This window comes from Anomaloglossus baeobatrachus, chromosome 11 (genome assembly GCF_048569485.1).
Source record: "Anomaloglossus baeobatrachus isolate aAnoBae1 chromosome 11, aAnoBae1.hap1, whole genome shotgun sequence".
Taxonomy (NCBI): Eukaryota; Metazoa; Chordata; class Amphibia; order Anura; family Aromobatidae; genus Anomaloglossus; species Anomaloglossus baeobatrachus.
In genome coordinates, this window is record NC_134363.1 from 20,583,817 (window position 1) to 20,607,536 (window position 23,720).

At 43.3% G+C, this 23,720-nt stretch overlaps 1 protein-coding gene across 1 annotated transcript; it reads right to left on the minus strand.

The window, feature by feature from the left end:
- Window positions 1–6,969: 6,969 nt before the first annotated feature.
- On the minus strand, window positions 6,970–14,681 carry LOC142255724 (B-cell receptor CD22-like). The gene is made up of 4 exons (XM_075327181.1): window positions 14,315–14,681; window positions 12,001–12,291; window positions 10,609–10,775; window positions 6,970–7,029 (listed from the first exon to the last, which is right to left on the minus strand). Exons 1-4 carry the CDS (start codon window positions 14,679–14,681, stop codon window positions 6,970–6,972), a joined length of 885 nt encoding a protein of 294 aa, XP_075183296.1.
- Between the last annotated feature and the right edge of the window lie 9,039 nt (window positions 14,682–23,720).

Here is a 23,720-nt window from a genome sequence, read left to right on the forward strand (position 1 = left end):
CCCATGTTTTTTTATTAATATATTTTTAAACGATAATAGGGACCCACAGACAGGGTCTGTGATTGATTTTAGTCAGATGCTAGGATACAGGATGGGGTGCGTCTGACTACAACCAATCACAGAAACTTCTAAGGAAAATCGGGGATCATCACTGCGCTTATCACCATTAAATCCAGTGGATAATTTTCAGGTCATTTACTGAAGAAGTACAAAACAAGTCTACGCGTTTCAGGGGTCTCTGCCCCCTTCCTATTGTTGTTTATTGGTTAAAACCCTATGCGTCTTTCTTTCTCGCACTACTTCTTACAACCAATCACAGAAGCGGGGACTGCCGGTGGGTGAGGCAAGCAGTGCATATGGATCAGCAATAAAGAGCAGTACCGGAAGTGGAATGAGTAGCCTGGAAGCAGTTACAGCCGTGCTGGAGACTCAGTAAGTATGAAGCGCTTCCCGAGTGCCGGACCCAGATCATAACCTGGAACCCCCGGAGAATTCCGGGCCAGGGACTTGGGTATGTTTGAAACCGCGCGGCTGAAGACTTTTACATTCCAGGTCTGCCCATCACTAGTATTTATCTTGATCTTGACCACATAGAATATGTAAAGATCACTATGACCTCCTTTGGGAGTAACGGAACGTAAAACCAGTACTTTCGTCTCATTGATTTGACCAGACGTTGCGAAATCAATCATTTTTTTTGTTGTTTTCAAATAAATAAATGACAAGACAGTTATTTATTAGTTTTTCTTATGAGAGCTCAATCTCATATGTATTAGCTTCACTTCCATGTTGTCTTGCGAGGGCGAGGTGTGTGGAGTTCCCAGTCTGAAAAGTAACAGAAGATATAATGAGAAATACAGATTATTAAGACATAAAGACAATATAAAATAATGCAACTAAATTCTCTCTTGATGTTCCAATGGATCCAACCCAGAAAAATACTTGAGTTCTCCATTGACTTCCATTATACGCGGCTATTCAAGCCATGCCGATCCGAGCATCCAACTGCTCGTTATGAGTATCGGGAGAGAAAGTGCCAATATCTTTGGAGCTTCATCGGTACCGGAAGTGAGTTTATGTGGTTTTATTTTAACAGAGGAAATACTCAAATTGAGAAGCAGTTGTCCAAGTAGAGGAAAACCCCTTTAAAAGGGTTGACCACTACTTTTACATTGAATGCCTATCCTTACGATGGGTCATCAATGTCTAATCGGCCAAGGTCCGACACCCGGCACCCCCGTCGATCAGCTATTCTTGGTCTCGGAGGCGGCAGCAGGTGGCCATAAATGCTCAGTTCCAGAGCTGCTTCATCTTCTGATAGTGGCCAAAACCATCGGCCTCCCATTCTAGTCAACATGAGGCGGATGTGCCGAACCCGGCCATGGCCACTATCAGAAAACAAAGCAGCTCCGGAACTGTGCATTTCTGGCTGCCCATTGCCACCGCCGGAGCCAAGAACAGCTGATCAGTCGGGCTGCCGAATGTCAACCTTGGCCGATCAGACATTGATCAGCTATCTTAAGGATAGATCATCAATGTAAAAGTAGTGGGCAACCCCTTTAAGTCTTTTGTATGGCTGCCATTTATACCATATAAACTCTATAGACTGTGATGCACAACAAATCTATGATCTGCTTCTCTTTTTTTCCAAAACACGATAGGATCTATTTGTTTTTACCTTTAACTCTTCATAATCATTGTCAATATCTTTTTTTATAAGATCAGAATATGTGGCATCTGGTGGCTCGACAGCCTGGAAAGAAAATATAAAAGTCATAAAAAAATAATATTTGTAAGATTTATTGTGGTTAATTGATCATGGAAAACTCTTCATATAAGGATGGGTTTTAGATGACAGAATTAGGCTATGTGCACACACTGCAGATTTGGTGCAGAAATGTTCTGCATGAAATCTGCACCAAAAACGCAGTGAAAAACTCATGAATTTTTGGTGCTTTTTTTTGATGCATTTTTTATGCGTTTTTTTAATAAATCAATAGCTGGAAGGGCTAAAAATGCAAGAAAAAATGCCCCAACAATTGACATGCTGCAGATTATTTCTGCACCAAATCTGCACGGTAAAGAAAGCAATGTGCGAGTTCTTATTGACTTTGCTGGCTTCAGGATTGGCATGCAGATTTTGGTGCTGATTTCTCAAAAAAACATATCAAAATCTGCATAAAAAGTGCACCCTTATAGGTTATGTTTCTAGAAAGAATTATATATCTGGGCATAGAAAAGTCATTCTCTGAGCACAGGGTGAAGAAGGAAGGTCACTGTGACTGCTAAGGGAAACAGAGAAACCTATTGTGCGCTGATTAAAAATTGGACCTTGTTGTGACTCTGTGGGGGAGGAGAAGCAAACTGCTTGAAAGGGGTTGTCCACTACTTTTACACTGATGGCGTATCCTTAGGCTACGTCACAATGTCTGATCGGCTGGAGTCCGACACCCCACTTCCCCATCTATCAGCTGTTGTAGGCAGCCAGAAAGGCTCTGTTTCGGAGCTACTCGGTGTTCTGATAGTGACCATAGGTGGGTACTGCACATCCGTCTCCTATTGATTAGGATGTGAGGCAGATCTGCAGTACCTGACCGAGGCCACTATCAGAAGACGGTGCAGCTCCGGAACAGAGCATTTCTGGCTGCCTGCTGCTGCCGCCGGGACCTAGATCAATTGATTGGCGGGAATGTGGGGTGTCAGACCCCGGCCGATCAGACAGGTGGCTGCCTGCTGCCGCCACCAGGACCTGGAACAGTTGATTGGCGGGAACGTGGGGTGTCGGACCCCGGCCGATCAGACATTGATACATTGATGACGTATCCTAAGGAAAAGTAATGGACCACCCCTTTAACTAGTAGGAAAAAGGGCTCTTCTGTGACTGCTAGGGCAGGGAGGAAAATAACTGCACAATAACTTGGAAAGTAACAAAGAGAGTAATGAAAAAAGTCTTTTGTAACGTTTGAATGAAGATGGGAATGGCCATGTTATTGAATGGAGCTGTTAACACTAGAAACAGAGAAGAACTTCTATTGAAACTATTATTGAAGATTTATCAGGCCGAATGCACTAGAATTTTCACCAAGAAAAAATGTCTTTTACGATCTGCACCATAGTGTTTATGTTTATTATTTATTTTAGACACTTTTTGCACCTTGGCCATCAAGGTGGCACAACTCTGTTGAAACAGGTGTAGTTAAGTGGGAAGAGGGGGCATGGCCTGATGATAACACAATGCCCTAAAAAATGCACCTAAATGATAATGCATATTTCTAGCTCAAAATAAGCCAACTAAAAACAGGTGCAAACTTAGAATAGACAGTCTTAAAATAAGATGTGTCAAACAACATGCAACCACTATTAGAAATCTGGCAGATTTTAAGACTGCCAAGTCTACATTTGCACTGTTTAAGAACTGGAATTATTGATAAATCTGCTCCATTTTCTTAGGAAAAATAATTGTACTTACTGTAAGTGCACAGTAACCGCTTTCAAGATATATTAGTCATCTAAGAACCTCCCGCCCTCCACCAAGAACCTGATCTTCAACCATTTCTAGTGGGAGCTCCAAATCCCTACTCATCCTAATCTCATTGTGCCCAGATAAAAACCTGTTCACCATTTTAGAATTATAGATTTTTTTTTCATAACATAGACTTACCTTACTGCTCGTAACTTTCCAACATATGTTTCTAGTAAAAAGAACAAACGTCACAATTATTACAAGAGATCGATTGTATTATTGAGTAAAAAAAATATATATATATTTATTGAGTATATATTAAGCAGAAAATACAGAAAAAAGTATGTTGGTTGGGAGTTGTGTGACGAATCTGAATAGTCAGATATCGGTGGATGTCCTGATGAAGGAGTGGGGTGACACTTCGAAACGCGCTGAATAAAACTACCTTCATTCAGTTTTCATGGGTTTATGTTACATCTTCAGCAGCGCAGTAACAGTTCCACATCTACTTTGTTCCTGATCTGCTTCGAGTTTGACAAATAAAAATATTGCAAATTGGCAACCAAAACGTGTTGCAAAAAAAACCATACAATGCCCAATATACCTTCTTATTTTCCATCAGATTGTGCTGGAACAATATAATTTGCAGCTTTACGGCATGAATGGTCAATATCGAAAGGAAGCTTAGGAAATGAGATGAGCAAATTTGCCAAAATTCGAACCCAGCAGGTTTGCGCCAAGTTGGCTGGGAAATTCGATCAACAGTGGATTTAGTCAAGGTGAAATGAATGAGCTCCAATTGTCGTAAAAATAAAAGTTATGAGGGTTCCCAATCCCAATATAATAAATTGAGAGAGGTTCAATAAACACTAAGAAATGATACTCACCTAGCTCTTAACCGGGCCCTGCTGCCGGTGCTCCCACATGGTCCCTCGATCACTATCAAGGTCCGCGATCTACTCTGGCACTCATCTCCCGCACTACCAGCATCGGCTAGGTCTTAATTCCTAAATCATGTCTTAGAAAGTGCCGAAATCGCGAGCAATGGGTGAAAAGATGAAGACCAGTGCCAATGTGCAGCCGGGGGCTTAGAAATCCAGCAGATTACCAGTGGAAAGTTGCCGCAACAGGGAAAGGATATGAAACCAAAAAAAGGAGGAAAATGAGCAGAGGCCCCCAAAAAATAAATAAGTAATGTAAAAAATATAAATCTTTATTGAACAATTCACATGTAGAGGAATACAAAAATGTCAAAAATATACAAAATAAATGAGGAGAACAGACGGATACAGAGGGCAAGAGAATAAATATGATGCACAAAAGTGTTTTAGGAGTAGTATCTCCCCTTTCCAAACAAAGGTGACTGGTTAGTACCAAAAGAGCTTGGTATATAAAAGGCAATGCGTTGATATATACTCGAAGGGTTAGAGACATGGCTCATAAAGCAAGAGTATAAATCCCATACAATAGGATTAAGTAAATCCTATGTCACAAGCCCTTGGTAAAGGGACCCAGGCCCCAAAACGAATAACACACCCAGACATTCCATAACAAGAACAACCTAAGTATATGTACATTGGTGAACGCTAATATCCTGGGAGGATAGAAGTCAGGGGTGAAGCCACAGCATCAGGATGGGGGGGAAGCCACAACGCACATTTCGCTGCGTAGCAGCAGCTGTTTCTCAAGGACTGATGAAGGGAAAGGATACAGTCTAGAATTCCTTTTGAACCCTTTCCTGGTGACACGCCCAACTCCAGGGCCGGGGGTACATGGAACCGGGCTGGACTAGTCTGGGAATGTCAGCGGTGGCAGGGTCTGACTGGCTCCGTGACCATGGCATTGTCTTTTAATAAATAAAGGGGATGATGATGGGAGTTGTATTTACAGTAAAATAAAGTTTGTGATGCCACCTGTGGTTTTGCGGCTATGTGGGCCACCGTTGCGCTGCTTGTTCCCTGAAGCAGGTGGTGATGGCGCAGCTGAGGTAATCTTTCTCCCCACAGGTGGAGCGGGACCCTGGGGCGACTATTGGAAATTTGAAAAGTCTGTCAGGGCAAGTTGTGACGTAGGAGGAATGGAGACGACACCGTGGCTTTGCAATAACAGTCTTTTACTCACTGTACCGGTTTTCCAGGTTGACAGCCAGTTTAGTCCACCCACGGTTTGTTGGGATCCCCAGTGATGGGCATCTGCTGATCCCGAGTAAGTCCAAGACCAGTACCGGTTCTCCTTTGTTTGCCTTTACTAGTCGTCTCATCCACGCTGACTCTCTCCTGCCTGTCCTGCGCCTCCACACACTGTGCCCTGAGCCAGCGGTCACGGACCTTTAAAGGACACTGCCTGTTTGGCTCCCTGATCCTCTGTGACTCCCCTTCCAGCAGATTCATGTGCTGCTTGTGGCCCAAAGGTGCGTAAAGCCACCCTGGCCTCCAGTGTTACTAGAATGTTGTAAAGTCCTTTTCTAGCCTAGGGACCGGGACCCCGATTGCGACCAAATCCCTCCACTTTGAGATGATACTTGTGGAACAAGGCTATAGGGGAGCCTGACACCTCTCCCCAAAATCTCTGGGATTCTCTCCTCAGCGTCACCATGGTTAAGAAAGACCCCCAGGGTCCGGACCCCTAGTCGGTCTCCTCCCCGCTCCTGACTGACTCTGTCAACTTTCAAACTTAGCTCCGCCCATTTACCTCAGACACCTCAACACCAAGCTCCACCCCTTGGCTGGTTCCAGAGACAGTGCACGAGGCTTAAGTACCATAACCACATTACTGGTCGCAAAGCATTAATTGGGCCTGCCTGGCCCTGATCTAATGTGTGAGCTAACAATTGAGTGTCTACGGGTTTTTGAGTACATGAACCGGTAGATGGCCCCTTTCTTACCCAGGATGGGGCACCATAACTCTGGCTGAGGTGCAGTACCTCTGTGGCGACGGTAGCCTCAGGGGTGCCACACTGGCCTATGTAAATCAAGCAAAATGGGAGATGGTTGGCCGCTATTTTGGTGGATTTGGGCAAATCAAATCAAGTCCGCAATTATTTAGATTCTCCAGAATTCACAAATTTGGGGAAATGTAAAATGAATTTGATTTGTTTATAGTCAATTTGCTTATTCTTACTGATAAGATTATCAAGCAAAAGTAATATGACTCAAAAAGTAATACAATATTGTTCACTAGTACCAATACTGTTATCATAGCAAGGGTAATAATTATATCTCCAACGCGAAATGGGACAACCCAACTGATACTAAAGATCACCTCCAACTACAAACAACTTAACATAATTGAATACTACAAGCAAAAATAGAAAATTTGGGAAAACACAGATTGTTTTATTTAGTTTTTTCATGTTCACCTGTGCTACCGATTTCTGTAAAGTTGTTTTAAACTGGAGGAACTTTGGACTCTCACAGTGAATTGCTAATAAATGATCATTAATATTGCATCCTACCTCCAAAGAAAGTAGAGAAGAAGTCCAAACAGCAGCGGGCAGACAGCCACTATTATTGATAGAAGTGTAATGTCAACATTACATGCCGGAGATGATTGGCTGGATCCTTCATCTGTAAAAACAAAAATACAAGGGATGAAACTGAGGGGAATGAAGTTCTTCTTGATTCTAATTAATTATCAAAGCCTATCAACATTCAATAGGAATTCTATACATTTACACCGGTCAGTCATAACAATAAATCGTGGATTACGTGGTGGCAACAGGAGCGGTCTACAGGCAATAGACCGACCAGTTCTTGAGGTTGATAAATGTTTGGAAGCAGAAAAAATGGGCAAGCGTAAGGCTCTAAGCAATTTTGAAAATACTTTTGTAGCGCTGGCGTCTCTACAGAGATACCAACTTACCACATCCTCCCCCGCACTCCCCCGGCTGTCCACTTGTGCTGCTGCCTCTTTCCTCTCCTGGGGCCTGTACATGTAGCCCAGGTCTCCTGGGAGTGTTCTTAGAGCATGTGCGCGCACACCGGCCCTTCTGTTAAAGGGCCAGCATGCCATTTCTAGGAAATACCTCTCAGATATAGACTGAGAGGCATTGTGTATTTAAGGCACCCTACCATTATGGGAGGTGCCAGCGCAACACTTTGAGTTAGTCAGTATCCCACTCTGCTAGCTAGTTGTCAGGTTCCATTATTTCTGTGTCCATCACCTGTCTGCCTTCCCATACCTGCCTATCCCTGTCGTGTCCATTATTTCTGTCCATACCGGCCTGTCCAACTTGTCTCAGTCATCCCACCTATACTCTTCTGTACCTTAGTCTGTCACCTGTCCTGGGGGTCAGCTGTCACAGTCCCGGTCACTGCCCTGGGAGTAGTACCTGGCATTTGCCTCGGTTAAGTTCCTCCCACTAAAGGGTGAGCCAAGGGTTCCCTGTGGTCCAGTGGGTCCACTAATTCTCTCTGCCCCTACACTGGCCATGAGCCTGACAACTTTCTTATGATGTCTAGACTAATGTTGCCCAAATCCAGTCCTCAAGGCCCAGCAACAGAGCATGCTTTTGGGATTTCCTTTATATTGCACATGGGGATAATGTAGTCACCTGCACCAGTGATGATTTTAACCCCTTCAGCCCCGGGGCACTTTCCGTTTTTGCGTTTTTGTTTTTTGCTCCCCTTCTTCCGAGAGCCGTAACTTTTTTATTTTTCCGTCAATCTTGCCATATGAGGGCTTGTTTTTTGCGGGACAAGTTGTACTTTTAAATGAAACCATAAGTTTTACCATATGGTGTACTGGAAAGCAGCAAAAAAATTCCAAGTGTGGAAAAATTGCAAAAAAAGTGTGATGGCACAATAGTTTTTGGGATCTTTTATTCACGGTGCTCACTATATGGTAAAACTGATGTGTGGGTATGATGCCTGAGGTCGGTGCGAGTTTGTAGACACCAAACATGTATAGATTTACTTGTATCTAAGGGGTTAAAAAAAATTCACAAGCTTGTCCAATAAAAGTTTTGCGCCATTTTCCGAAACCCGTAGAGTTCTCATTTTTTGGGATCTATGGCTCAGTGATGGCTTATTTTTTGCGTCTCGAGCTGATGTTTCTAATGGTAGCATTTTTGCGCAGATGCTACGTTTTGATCGCCTGTTATTGCATTTTGCGTAAAACTTGCGGCGACCAAAAAACGTAATTTTGGTGTTTGGAATTTTTTTGCCACTACGCCGTTTACCAATCAGATTAATTGATTTTATATTTTGATAGATCGGGCATTTCTGAACGCGGTGATACCAAATATGTGTATATTTATTTATTTTTTAACCCTTTAATTTTCAATGGGGGGAAAGGGGGGGATTTGAACTTTTAGTTTTTTTTTTTTTTTAAACTTTTTTTTTACTTTTTTTATTTTATGTTACTAGTCCCCCTAGGGGGCTATAGCGATCAGCAATCCGATCGCTGATCCCTATCTGCTGATCACAGCTATACCGCTGTAAACAGCAGAAATAGTCACTTTCATTTTTCCTCTGCTCCGTGCCGAGGAAAAACGAAAGTGAAACTTCGTAGCAGCAGGCGTCATCACATGACCCTGTGCTACGATGGCAACCACCGAACATCACGTGATCACTCACGTGTCTTCCGATGGGGGCGGCGGTAAGTAGAAAACATGGCCGCGCGCATAAAGATCTCGCTGCCAGACTTTGGCAGCGAGATCTAAGGGATTAATGTTCCGGGTGGAATGCGATTCCACTCGGAACATGTAGGCACACATGTCAGCTGTTGAAAACAGCTGATATGTGTGCTGATCCACGCCACCTGCCCGCGGCAGGGGGCGGGGCTTACCGGGACACGATCCATGATGGAAAGATCCGTCCATGGTCGTGAAGGGGTTAACACCTGTGCATTGCTAAGGAAATCTTGAAAACATGCACTGTTGGTGGGACATGAGGACAGTAGTTGGAGAACAGTGATCTAGACAAACATCAGAGAATCTACAAAACAGAACCTTAGAAAGTCTTGTGGCTAGTTCTCAGCATATATTGGTAAGTATATACTAATGATAGTTCGTGAAGGACCAACGGTGAGCCAGAAGCATGGTGATAATTATCCTATCTGGACTTGTCCTATAGGAGAGTTACATGTCACACTAGGTACGGGGAAGTACTAAGCGAACTGCTATAGGGAAGGGAAGGGAAGTCCTGTGTCTAGGGAGAGGGAAGATGGTGACCCCTGATCAAACCTACTGCTGGTCCCTTGGGTCACTCACCACCCTAGATAGGTTCCGCACTTATGCACCGAACCGGATATCTGACCCTAGTAGGACCCAAGTGCTGGGCAGTAAATAGGGAACAGATGGGATGAGCTCTTCGTCAACCCCAGCAAACACTATAGACAACACAAGGAGGACACACAGGGAAAAATCATGAACTACTTATCGAGAGATGACACAGGTAGAAGTTAAGCAAAGTTTTCAGCAATGATACCACAGAGGAGTACAAGCCACCTGCTTGCAACCATGCCTTGAATGAACTGAAAATATCACCAGCATCAGTCTAAGTAAGGAAAGGGTATTTAAGCACCATGATAATGTTGATGATAACCAGAAGGGTGGAAAGCGAGCACCTGCTGGGTCCAAAAGAATCCAACAGGAAAGCTACCTATACCAATGAATACTGACAGCAGAAATAATGGAAAGTCAGGGAGCATTCTGCAAAGCCAAATGCTGTGACCTTCTATGGCCAGAAACCACATGACTGTCACCCATGATACACCCGTGAAATCAAAGTATCACAAGTTGCTGAGAAGGGTCCCTACAAGCTAGATGTCACGGGAAGAGTTGACTTCAGAATGCTTTATGGGAAGAAAAAAAACTGACGTTGGACTGGAGCAATGTCCTGTAAATAAACCTTGCGTCTTGGCATTCATGTTGATGTTCCTTTGACATGGACGGCCAAGACATAGATATGAGGAGCAGCTAATAATTTGTGGCATAGTGGTCTATCACATTTCGGTTAACATACATTCCATATTCTAATAGTATCTTTCTACAATAATGGTAAGGACCAAATATATGATAACCATGGCATCTCAGCTGTATACATACACAGCACAGGTATCTTTGTCAGAGCTGACTCTCTTCTGCCCAGGGTGTTGATGGCAGCGCAGGAATAGAGGTCCTCATCCCTGGTCACATTCCTCACCATCATCGTCCATTCCTTGTAGGGTAACTTGGTTCTTTCTCGTCCCTTGTACCATTCATACGTGCTGACTTCCGGCCTGGAGATTGAGGTACATGCTAAGTTCACATCACTCCCTTCTGTTATCTTGCCATTCTCAATGATGGTGACAGTTACATGTTTTGGCGCAACTGCGGAATGTAAAAAAAAAATGTGTTAGAGAGGTTCTTTAAGAGAGGTCCTCAAAGCAGCTATGACCAGGAGATCCTTAGGCTCAAGTTGTTCTAGAATGATAACAACAAACATAGATGGATCATGACGCAATATGCTACAGGTCGTAGGCCCCTCATCATTTAAAGAACACCACTCATCGCTCCTGATGTGAATATTAATAAATTCTTAATAAAATAACATTTCTAGATCATATCTTCTTTAATCTTCTGTTATTATTCTTAGAAATGTATTAATAAATTAACACTCGGAAATTATTAGTTGAGGGTGTGACTACCGGGGTTCTGCCAGGTACACTTAAAGCCCCAGCGAGCGCCGCAACACACAGGGTACACGTTACAATGGTGGCCCTTAGCGCTAGGGAAAGGAGAGCAGGGTCACCTCCTAAACTCACCTGAGACTGATCCCTGCACTCCCTGACATCCCTATATGAGTTCTTTCACCCCGTTGCCGATCACATGCCTATCCCTGTCTTTCCCTGGATTCAGCCCTGGATAGTGCACAGGCCAGCAGGAACACTAGTTTTGCTCCAAGTTAAAGACACAGAAAGGATAAAACAGACAGGGATAACATAAACAGCAATCATGCAACTCCAAACAACAAGAGGTAATAATGAGGAACAGACCAGAGGGAAAAAAAACTAAAGAGGATGAAGGGAAAGCAACACAACTTTTCACAGAAAATGATCTCTGAATGTCTTTCTGGTCCTCAGCTCACAGGTTCCATCTAGAGGCAAGTAAAGCAGAAACTATCACCAGCAGTTACCTGGACTAGGAGAAAAGCCTTTATAGCAGAGTTGATTAGCAATAGAGAACAGCTGACTATTGCTTATACTCAGAGTTTCAGGAGACCAGAGGATCTACTTAACCCTAGAAATGCTGGGTAAAGGAAAATTTGCATAGCCGGCAGTATTAACCTGATCAAGTGTGTATGAAGCCTTATGCTGTGATCTCTTGACACCAGAAATAGGCTTGACCACTCTCCGTCGTGGTACCCTCTTGACAGAAACACTGACACTGTCCAATCAATGCAGACAGTGTAACTCAATTTAGACCACACCCCTTTGACAAAAGGCTATAAGCACAATGCAGAGGTAAAACAAAAGTATAATGTTTTCAATCTACACTAAAGAGACCTTTATACTTTAATTTGAGGTGGTTTTCTATTATCCCTTATTACACGTACATAGAATTTTCAGTTTTGCTGATTTTTCGGTTTTCTGTCCATTAGGATAAGTAGCTGTGCACCGGATAGGAGTCCCATCATCCACATATGAAGGGATATAAGTCAGTTCTGATTCCTCACTCCAGGATCCTTTATGAAGGCTCACCGATCGCTCTTCAATCTGACCTGGTTTGTTCCATTGTAGAGAAGGAGGACTGGAGCCGCACGTGTGCTCTACAGCACATCGCACCGTGGTGGCGTTATCTTCACTCATATATTTAGACACTGAAAGATTCATATCTGCAGGATAGTCTGAAAAATCACAATATAAAAATCATTACCAGGGATTTATCATCAAAACTATAGGAGTCATACATGAAAATCATTTGCATTTGAGAAAAACTGAAGGCCTGTGTAAAAGCTGAGGCAGGGAAGGCAGCAGCTACTTTACAGTGAATCTGGACAATGAAAGAAGATCACAGTTCAAAGATCAGCTATAAAGATAAAAAGCCATAAGACACAAATGAATTTCTACTACTTTTTTATTTGATTGTATAAGGTCAAGATTAAAAAGAGGCCACGATGACTATGGGATAACGCGGACCTCGGACTCCAAATCTGTCCTTCAAACTAGGCGGCCTTACACTATCCCTAATCTCAGTGATACTCCTGATAGTGGAGAGACCTGATTCTCTTTCCTGGTCCTGCTCCTGACCAGTCCTAATCTGATTCCCCAAGAGAAAACCAAAACTCTGTCCCACAGCATGCACACACAAAGATTCATGGGGAAACACAAGAGCAGGATGAAGTGACTTACTGACGAAACGTATGTCGGGGTCAGAAGAATGCAGCATTAGCTGACCATATATTACGGTATTTACCTGATATTTATGTATACTTGCTATTCTGAGCTTGTTTTTAGATTGGCTGCTAGATCGTGCATATACTGATATTCACAAGGCATGCATTTTCCTGAAGAATATATTTTCTTGCACTACCACGTTCTGTATGAATCCAATTCTTTATAGCCCTTTTGTTTTGGCATTATTTTTTTATATTGTTGCTGTATACAGTACTTTTACTATAGTATATATGGTCTGTTTTGAACTGGTATTTATATTCTGTGCTCTATGGGTATCTCCCTGTCTTTACCACTATTTGCTTGATTTTGCTTTTAATTTTATTTATAATAAAAATGTTTCTATTTTAACTATATTCTGATTTTGTCATTAAATTCTTTTGAATTTGTATTTCTACTCACTAAAGTATTTTTTTTTATTTTTATGTTCACTTTTGGTGACTAAAAACTGAGTTTTTTTATTTTGATACAGCTGGCATAGGTGGAAGAATTCAACCAGCATAAATAGAAGGATAGCAGATGTGATTGGCTTCACCACCACATGTGATCAACGGAGCAAGAAGAACAGCAGAGATTAACTCTTGCTAGCCTGCTTATGAATCAGCACACAGCAGGTCGATGCCCAAGTCTGCCTGTGTTGGTCCCAAATATCAGGCAGAGTGTCAGAATCTGCAATGCGAACAGTGCCCAAAATGCCACGATACCCGTGGAAGTCAGTTCAAAACTCTGTGAGACAAAAGAATGCGATAGAGCATGAAAATTGAAAAATATGTTACTGTCATGATCCAGGACCGGTATTCCCCGCTCCAAAATTTCCCAAATCCGGCCTGGTTATGTCAGGGGTTAACTTCCATCAGCCGCTTTCCGGTTTCAGGAGACACTATATCTGGTCAGTGCACCAACATTCCAGTGCTGGTTATAGTTTTGCTCTGCAGCCTGTGACTGGCTCTGGTGAGATTTCCTCTTTGATCTTACTCCTTGTTATCCTGCCCTGACCTGTACCCTCCCCCATTCATCTGTCTGTCCCAGTCCCTGACTCCTGTTAGTTGTTTACCCATTCTGGTTCATCCTCCTTTTTGTCTCCTCACCCTCCGGTCTTGTCTTCTGTTCCCTGTGCCCTTTGTGTTTCCCTCTGCATACCTGATCTCCCGGCATCTGACCTTGGTTCTGTTTTCTGACCTCATCTGGATCCTCCCTCTGCAGTGACTTGACTTCCCTGCTTGATCCTGACTTCTTGACTACTCTATTGCCTCCTAGTGGTTCACCTGTGAACTGCCTGCTGAGGTTATTCTGCTGTACTTCAGCCTTCATTATCTTGCAGTGTTACTTTGACTCTCCTTCACTACTCTGCTGCCACCTAGTGGGGAATACGCTGTACTACGACTTACCAGCCCTTTGTACAGCGTGACAGTTACATAGAAAGAAATGAGTGTAAATTATTAGTCCCTTGCTCTATTCCTTCTCTGAAACAATTACCTCTGACATAAAGAAATGTGGCAGGCCTGAAATAAATTTTAGAGGAGTCATGATCAGAATAATAAGTGTTACTATCTTCTTCTCTCACAGGGTCTATCCGCAGGGTGCAGTTCTTTTCCCCCGGTACCATGGAAGTCCGGTTTTTGTATTTCTCGTTCACTGATGACAGGTTCTTTGTGTTTAAAATCTCTTCCCCTTCCTGATAATCTCCAATGTACCAAACAACGCCGGACACTCCTATGGTGTCGTGGACGCTGTGAGTACAAGGAATCTCCACACAGGAACCGAGCAGGGCATTAGTTTCATGTGCGATCCATCTTGTCTGACATACGTAACCCAGGTGAAGACCTGGAAGACAGGAGAACATCACGAATCTGGAGATCCAACATACAATTATCTCGTCATTTAAATATTGAGTCTACGTTACCATGAAAAATGAAGAGGAGAAAAATCTGCTTCATCGTCCTTCTGCTCTGCGCTCTCTGATGCCAATCTCTGTCGTGGGCACAAGCCAGTCATAGGAAGAGATCAGAGAGGGACACGGGTCCTTTTGGTTTTAAAAGAAAAAATACACATTGGGTGTTGAAAAGTGTAATATTGTTTTAATTTTTTAATTTTCAAAGAATAAATATAATTAAACTTTTATTCATTTTCTTATTTAAATAACCTGAAACATTTAAATTCATACTATTAAGAGATTTTTCGCTTTACATGTGAAAAGGGGGCATACAGTCATATGAAAAAGCTTGGGCACCCCTATTAATGTTAACCTTTTTTCTTTATAACAATTTGGGGTTTTGCAGCAGCTATTTCAGTTTCATATATCTAATAACTGATGGACTGAGTAATATTTCTGGATTGAAATGAGGTTTATTGTACTAACAGAAAATGCGCAATCTGCATTTAAACAAAATTTGACCGGTGCAAAAGTATGGGCACCCTTATCAAATTCTTGATTTGAACCCTCCTAACTACTTTTTACTGACTTACTAAAGCACTAAATTGGTTTTGTCACCTCATTGAGCTTTGACCTTCATAGGCAGGTGTATCCAATCATGAGAAAAGGTATTTAAGGTGGCCACTTGCAAGTTGTTCTCCTATTTGAATCTCCTATGAAGAGGGGCATCATGGGCTCCTCCAAACAACTCTCAAATGATCTGAAAACAAAGATTATTCAACATAGTTGTTCAGGGGAAGGATACAAAAAGTTGTCTCAGAGATTTAAACTGTCAGTTTCCACTGTGAGGAACATAGTAAGGAAATGGAAGAACACAGGTACAGTTCTTGTTAAGCCCAGAAGTGGCAGGCCAAGAAAAATAACAGAAAGGCAGAGAAGAAGAATGGTGAGAACAGTCAAGGACAATCCACAGACCACCTCCAAAGACCTGCAGCATCATCTTGCTGCAGATGGTGTCAATGTGCATCGGTCAACAATACAGCGCACGTTGCACAAGGAGAAGCTGTATGGGAGAGTGATGCGAAAGAAGCCGTTTCTGCAAGCACGCCACAAACAGAGTCGCCTGAGGTATGCAAAAGCACATTTGGACAAGCCAGTTACATTTTGGAAGAAGGTCCTGTGGACTGATGAAACAAAGATTGAGTTGTTTGGTCATACAAAAAGGCGTTATGCATGGAGGCAAAAAAACACGACATTCCAAGAATAGCACTTGCTACCTACAGTAAAATTTGGTGGAGTCATGCTTTGGGGCTGTGTGGCCAATGCCGGCACCGGGAATCTTGTTAAAGTTGAGGGTCGCATGGATTCAACTCAGTATCAGCAGATTGACAATAATGTGCAAGAATCAATGACGAAGTTGAAGTTACGCAGGGGATGGATATTTCAGCAAGACAATGATCCAAAACACCGCTCCAAATCTACTCAGGCATTCATGCAGAGGAACAATTACAATGTTCTGGAATGGCCATCCCAGTCCCCAGACCTGAATATCATTGAACATCTGTGGGATGACTTGAAGCGTGCGGTCCATGCTCGGCGACCATCAAACTTACCTGAACTGGAATTATTTTGTAAACAGGAATGGTCAAATATACCTTCATCCAGGATCCAGGAACTCATTAAAAGCTACAGGAAGCGAGTTGAGGCTGTTATTTTTGCAAAAGGAGGATCTACAAAATATTAATGTCACTTTTATGTTGAGGTGCCCATACTTTTGCACCGGTCAAGTTTTGTTTAAATGCGGATTGCACATTTTCTGTTAGTACAATAAACCTCATTTCAATCCAGAAATGTTACTCAGTCCATCAGTTATTAGATATATGAAACTGAAATAGCTGCTGCAAAAACCCAAATTGTTATAAAGAAAAAAGGTTAACATTAATAGGGGTGCCCAAACTTTTTCATATGACCGTACATAGACAAGTACAATAATAGTGAATAATTCAAGGCACAGATTGATACAGGAGGAGAGAGGACCCTGCCCACGAGGGATCACAGTCTACAGGGGATGGTTGAGGGCATAGGAGGAGAGAGAACCCTGCCAGAGAGGGGCTCACAGTCTACATGAGATGGTTGAGGGTACTGGAGGAGACAGGACCTTGCCAACGAGGGATCAAAGTCTACAGGGCATGGATAAGGGTACAGGAGGAGAGAGCACCCTGCCTGTAAGGGATCACAGTCTACAGGGGATGGTTGATGGTACTGGAGGAGAGAGGACCCTGCCCACGAGGGATCACAGTTTACAGGGGATGGGTGAGCATACAGAAGGATAGAGGAACCTGCTCATGAGGGCTCACAGTCTAAAGGGGATGGGTGAGGGTACAGGAGGAGTGAGGACCCTGCCCATGAGGGCTCACAGTCTACAGGGGATTGGTGAGGGTAGAGGAGGAGAGAGAACCCTGCCCACGAGGGCTCACAGTCTACAGGGGATTGGTGAGGGTAGAGGAGGAGAGAGGACCCTGCCCATGAGGGCTCACAGTCTACAGGGGATGTGTGAGGGTACAGGAGGAGAGAAGCCCCTCCCACGAGGGCTCACAGTCTATAGGGGATTAGTGAGGGTAGAGGAGGAGAGAGGACCCTGCCCACAAGGGCTCACAGTCTACAGGGGATTGGTGAGGGTAGAGGAGGAGAGAAAACCCTGCCCACGAGGGCTCACAGTCTACAGGGGATGGGTGAGGGTACAGGAGGAGAGAGGACCCTGCCCATGAGGGATCATAGTCTACAGGGCATGGGTGAGGGTACAGGAGGAGAGAGGAACCTGCCCACTTGGGATCACAGTCTACAGGGGATGGGTGAGGGTACAGGAGGAGAGAGGACCCTGCCCATTTGGGATCACAGTCTACAGGGGATAGGTGAGGGTACAGGAGGAGAGAGGACCCTGTCCATGAGGGATCAAAGTCTACAGGGGATGGGTGATGGTACAGGAAGAGAAAGGACCCAGCCCATGATGGATCACAGTGTACAGGGAAGAGCTGAAGGTACAGGAGGAAAGAGGACCCTGCCCACGAGGGATCACAGTCTACAGGGGATGGGTGAGGGTTCAGGAAGAGAAAGGACCCTGCCCATGAGGGATCACAGTCTACAGGGGATGGGTGAGGGTATAGGAGGAGAAAGGACCTTTCCTGCGAAGGGTCACAGTCTACAGGGGGTGGGTGAGGGTATAGGAGGAGAGAGGACCCTGCCCATGAGGGATCACAGTCTACAAGGGATGGGTGAGGGTACTGAAGGAGAGAAGACCCTGCTCATGAGGGATCACAGTCTACAGGGGATGGGTGAGGGTTATAGGAGGAGAGGGGACCCTGCCCATGAGGGCTCACAGTCTACAGGGGATGGGTGAGGGTACAGGAGGAGAGATGACCCTGCCCACGAGGGCTTGCAGTTTTCAGGGAAGGGGTGAGGACACAGTACGTGAGGCCATTGGAGCTATAACTAAAAAAAGATTGATTAAGAAATTAATTCTCACAGCATTTTGGAACTAAACTAATCTGGTAAACAAGATAAACTGCTATCACATTTATTTTAAAAGTTATAAAATAAATAAAGAAGAGCGAATCAGATTGAGGCAAATAGAATTTTACTAAATATTCAAATTCTTGTGAATCTGAATCTTTTGCATTTTAAATCATACAAATTCATACAATAAAATGGCAGGTGGCCAAGATTTCAACACAGGAAAGCTTTCATGTGAAAAAAAGGAAGCAACTACTGCCGCGCTTCACAACTGATTTTTTTTTATTATTTGCTTGCTTAATAAATATTTTCAATAATATTTTTTTAAAAATCCTAATCTTTAAACACCACAAGAAAACATTTTCCAAAAATCGGAGCTGGGAAAGGTATAATATTGAAAGCTGGAAATGGAAGTGTAGATCTCTGCAATCTAGAAGAAATTAGTCCTCAATCCGCTGAGCAAAATGTCTTGTACGTGGAAAAAAAATAAGTAAATAGTTAGGATCTACCGGAATTAACTATTTCAAATTCAGAGGGTGACCTGGTGCAGTGGAACTTTTTATTTAATAGATTTGGATTCTTTAAATGTTTTGTTGTTTCATCAATAAAATAATTATTGGGGCTTTTCTCTAAGGTCTTATTTATGCCAAATTTATATCAGTAATCTAAAGCCTTGAAGTCTTGGGGTCTAGAGATGAGGCTGCTATATCTTACTAGATGTAGAACCCAGCATTGCCCGGGATAGTAACTAATGGGTACTTTGCACACTACGACATAGCAAGCCGATGGTAGCGATGCCGAGCGTGATAGTCCCCGCCCCCGTCGCAGCTGCGATATCTTGTGATAGCTGCCATAGCAAACATTATCGCTGCAGCAGCCTCACATGCACTCACCTGCCCTGCAACGTCGCTCTGGCCGGCGAACCGCCTCCTTCCTAAGGGGGCGGATCATGCGGCGTCACAGCGACGTCACCCAGCAGGCAGCCAATAGAAGCAGGGAGCGTAGATGAGCGGGACGTAAACATCCTGCCCACCTCCTTCCTTCCCCATTGCAGCCGGGACACAGGTAAGGAGATGTTCCTCGCTCCTGCGGCTTCACACACAGCGATGTGTGGTGCCGCAAGAACGAGGAACAACATTGTAACATCGGTCCTTCCGAAATTATGGAAATGACCGATGCTACACCGATCATACGATTTCGCGCTTTTGCGCTCGTTAATTGTAGTAAAAAGGATTCACATACTCCGATGTCGACAGCGACGCCGGATGTGCGTCACTTTCGATTTGACCCCACCGATATCGCACCTGCGATGTCGTAGTGTGCAAAGTACCCCTAAGTCTGTGTCTCTGTCTCTGTCTCTCTCCCAGTCTTCCTCCCTCCTACTCTCCCACTCTCCCTCTCTCTCTCTCTCTAGCCCACTCTCTCTCTATCCCACTCTCTCTCCCACTCTCTCCTTCTATCCCACTCTCCCTCTCTCTCTCTCTCTATCCCACTCTCTCTCTATCCCACTCTCTCTCCCACACTCTCCTTCTATCCCACTCTCCCTCTCTTCCACTCTCCTCTCCCACTCTCTGTCTCTCCCACTCACCTTCTATCCCACACTCCCACTCTCCCTCTCTCCTTCTCTCCCACTCAACATCTCTCCCACTCTCCCATTCTCCCACTCTACATCTCCCCTTCTCTCTCCCACTCTTCATCTCTCTCCCACTCTCCCACTTTCCCATTCTTCCTCTCTCCCACTCTTTCACTCTCTCTCTCTCCCACTGTCCCTCTTTCCCATCTCGCACATTCCCACTCTCCAACTCTTCCACTCTCCCCCTCTCCTATTGTCACTCCCTCTCACTCTCCCACTTTCCCTCTCTCCCACTCTCCCATTCTCCCTCTCACCACTGAAATCATATGAACTGTTACCCATAGCAACCAATCAGAGCTCCTATAAATAACAAGTAGCAAAATAGAAACAGAGCTGTCATTGGTTGATATAGGCCACCTGATAAATATACAGGCTAACTGTGAAAACAGCCAATATATTACCGCACACATCCAAATAGTAACTCAGTGGGTTTTTTGGGGAATAACTGTAAAGCACGGGGTTAAAATTTCCCGTCAAAACATAGTTTATGACATTCCCTGAGTAAAGGCACCGTTACACGCAATGATGTATCTAACGATATATCGCAGGGGTCACGGATTCCGTGATGCACATCCGGCTTCGTTAGCGACGTCGTTGTATGTAACAGCTCCGAGCGAGTGTTAGCAATCAAAAATACTCACCTTATCGTTGATCGTTGACACGTCGTTCATTTTCATTAAATCGTTGCTGTTGCAGGACGCAGATTGTTCGTCGTTCCTGTGGCAGCACACATCGCTACGTGTGACACCGCAGGAACGAGGAACAACACTGTACCTGCGGCTGCCCACAATGAGGACAGAAGGAAGGAGGTGGGCGGGATGTTTTGCCCGCTCATCTCCGCCCCTCCGCTTCTATTGGGTGGTCGCTTAGTGACGCCGCTGTGACTCCGAGCGAACGTCTCCCTTACAAAGGAGGCGGTTCGCTGGTCACAGCGATGTCGCTAGGCAGGTAAGTATGTGTGACGGGTCCTAGCAATGTTGTGCGCCACGGGCAGCGATTTTCCCGTGACGCACAACCGACGGGGGTGGGTGCTTTCACCAGCGACATCGCTAGCAATGAGGCATCTGTGCAAAATGTCATGATTGTAAATGCGACGGTGTGGATTCCTTTAGTGGACACACACACATATATTTACAGCGCTGGTAAAAATTAAGAGACCGCTGCAAAATTGTCAGTTTTTCTGATTTTTCTGTTTATATTTTTGAGAAAAATGCAAATATTTCTTTTATTCTATAAACTACTGACAACATTTCTGAATTTCCAAGCAATACATTTTGTATTTATTTTCTGAATATGAGAAATGGTCAAAGTAACAGAACAATGCACAGAATACACAGAGCTTTCAGACCACAAATAATGCAAAGAAAACAAGTTCATCATCATTTGAAACAACAATACTAATAATGTTTTACCTCAGGAAGATTCAGAAATCAATATTTTCTGGAATAACCATGATTTTTAAATCCAGCTTTCATGCGTCTTGCCTGCTTTCCACCAGTTTTTCACTCTGATTTTGGGTGAGTTTATGCCACTCCTGGTGCAAAAATGTAAGCAGTTCTTCTTTGTTTGATGGCTTGTGACTATCCATCTTCCTCTTGATTACATTCCAGAGGTTTTCAATGGGGTTCAGGTCTGGAGATTGCGCTGGCCATGACAGGGTTTTTATGTGGTGGTCCTTCATCCACACATTGATTGACCTAGCTGTGTGGCATGGCACATTCTCCTGCTGGAAAAAACAGTCCTCAGAGTTGGGGAACATTGCTGAGCAGAAGGAAGCACCTGTTTTTCCAGGATAACCTTGTATGCGGCTTGATTCATACATCCTTCGCAAAGTTTAATCTGCCTATCTTCTAGAGTAAGGTAATCTTCTCTTATGAGTCTAATTTTCAGCTTTGCCCAACACCTGGTCGTCTAATGGTTAGACGGAGACCTGGAGAGGCGTACAAGCCACAGTGTCTTGCACCCACTGTGAAATTTGGTAGAGGATCAGTGATCATCTGGGGATACTTCAATAAGGCTGGAATTGGACAGATTAAACTTTGCAAACCATGTATGAATCAAGCCACATTCAAGGTTATCCTGGAAATCATCTGCTTCCTATTGCTCAAACAATGTTCCCCAACTTCAAGGACTGTTTTTTCCAGCAAGGACAATGCACCATACCACACTGCTAGGTCAATCAATGTGTGGATGAAGGACCACAACATCAAAACCCCTGTCAGGGCCAGCCCAATCTCCAGACCTGAATCCCATTGAAAACCTCTGGAACGTAATCAAGAGGAAGATATATAGTACCAAGCCTTCAAACAAAAAAGAACTACTTCAATTTTTGCACCAGGAGGGGCATAAGCTCAACCAAAAGCAGTGTGAAGAATGGTGGAAAGCAGCCAAGACACATGAAAGCTGTGATTAAAAATCATGGATATTCCACAAAATATTGATTTCCGAATCTTCCTGGGGTAAAACATTATTAGTATTGTTGTTTTTTAAATGATTATAAACTTGTTTGTTTTTTTTTCATTACTTGAGGGCTGAAAGCAAGGCATTGTTCTGTTATTTTGATCTTTTCTCATTTTCAGAAAATAAATACAAAATGTATTGCTTGGAAATTCAGAGACATTGTCAGTAGTTTATAGCATAAAAGAACAATTTACATTTCACTCAAAAATAGAAAGAGAAAAATCAGAAAAACTGACAATTTAAAAGTGGTGTCTTAATTTTTTCCAGAGCTGTATATACACACACGCATACACACACACACACACACACATACACACACATACATACACACACACACACACACACACACATACACACACATACATACATACACACACACACAGACACACATACATACATACACCCACACATACACACACACACATACATACACACACATACATACACACACACATACACACACACACATACATACACACACACATACACACACACACACATACACACACACACACATACATATATACACACATACACACACATACACATGCACACACACATACATACACACATACATACATACACACATACACATACACACACATAAACATACATACATACACACACACATACACACATATACACATACATACATACACACATACACACACATACACACATACACATACACACATACATATATACAGACACACATACATACATACAAACATACATACACACAAACACACATACACTCAGTTTTATATATTATATTGCATCACTTTACAAGGTTACAACAGACCTTTAGGCTGTGTGTGCATAGTGCATTTTTTAATACATTTTTTTATGCATTTTTGATGCATTTTTTTTGGTGACTTTTTGTCACAAAAACTCATGTCTATCCTTATGCCAGCAAAGTTAGTGAGAATTCTGAAGTGCTGTACGCATGTTTCTTATTTTTTTACTTGCAGATTTAGTGCAGAAAATAATCTGTAGCATATGATTTATTGATGCTTTTTTTCCTTTGTTTTTTAGCCCTTCCACTCATTGACCTCAATTAAAAAACGCACGGCAGAAAAACTTACCAAAACACACCAAATACGCACCAAAATCCATGCATTTTTGGTGCCCTTTTTGCCAGAAGGTGCAGATTTCATGCACCAAATTGATATCGTGCGCACAAAGCTTTAGTAGACATAACTTTTTATATTAAAATTGTATCATGTATTTGAGGTTTACATAGCCTCAGATACAAGGAGATATACAGAAGGCTATGTGCGCATGATATCGATTTGGTGCAGAATGTTTTTGCATGAAATCTGCACCTTCTGGCAGAAAAATGTTCCAAAAAAATGCACCAAAAATGCATTGCTTTTGATGCAATTTTGGTGTGTTGTTGGTGCATT

Excerpts from the sequence above, each read along its gene's own strand:
- LOC142255724 (XM_075327181.1), bottom strand. The coding sequence starts at position 14,681 with ATGTTCTCCTGTCTTCCAGGTCTTCACCTGGGTTACGTATGTCAGACA. Across the intron at positions 10,776-12,000 it reads AGCAAAACTGAAAATTCTAT|TTGCGCCAAAACATGTAACT; the intron begins GTACGTGTAATA and ends TACATTCCGCAG. Across the intron at positions 7,030-10,608 it reads ACAAGGAATGGACGATGATG|ATGAAGGATCCAGCCAATCA; the intron begins GTGAGGAATGTG and ends TTGTTTTTACAG.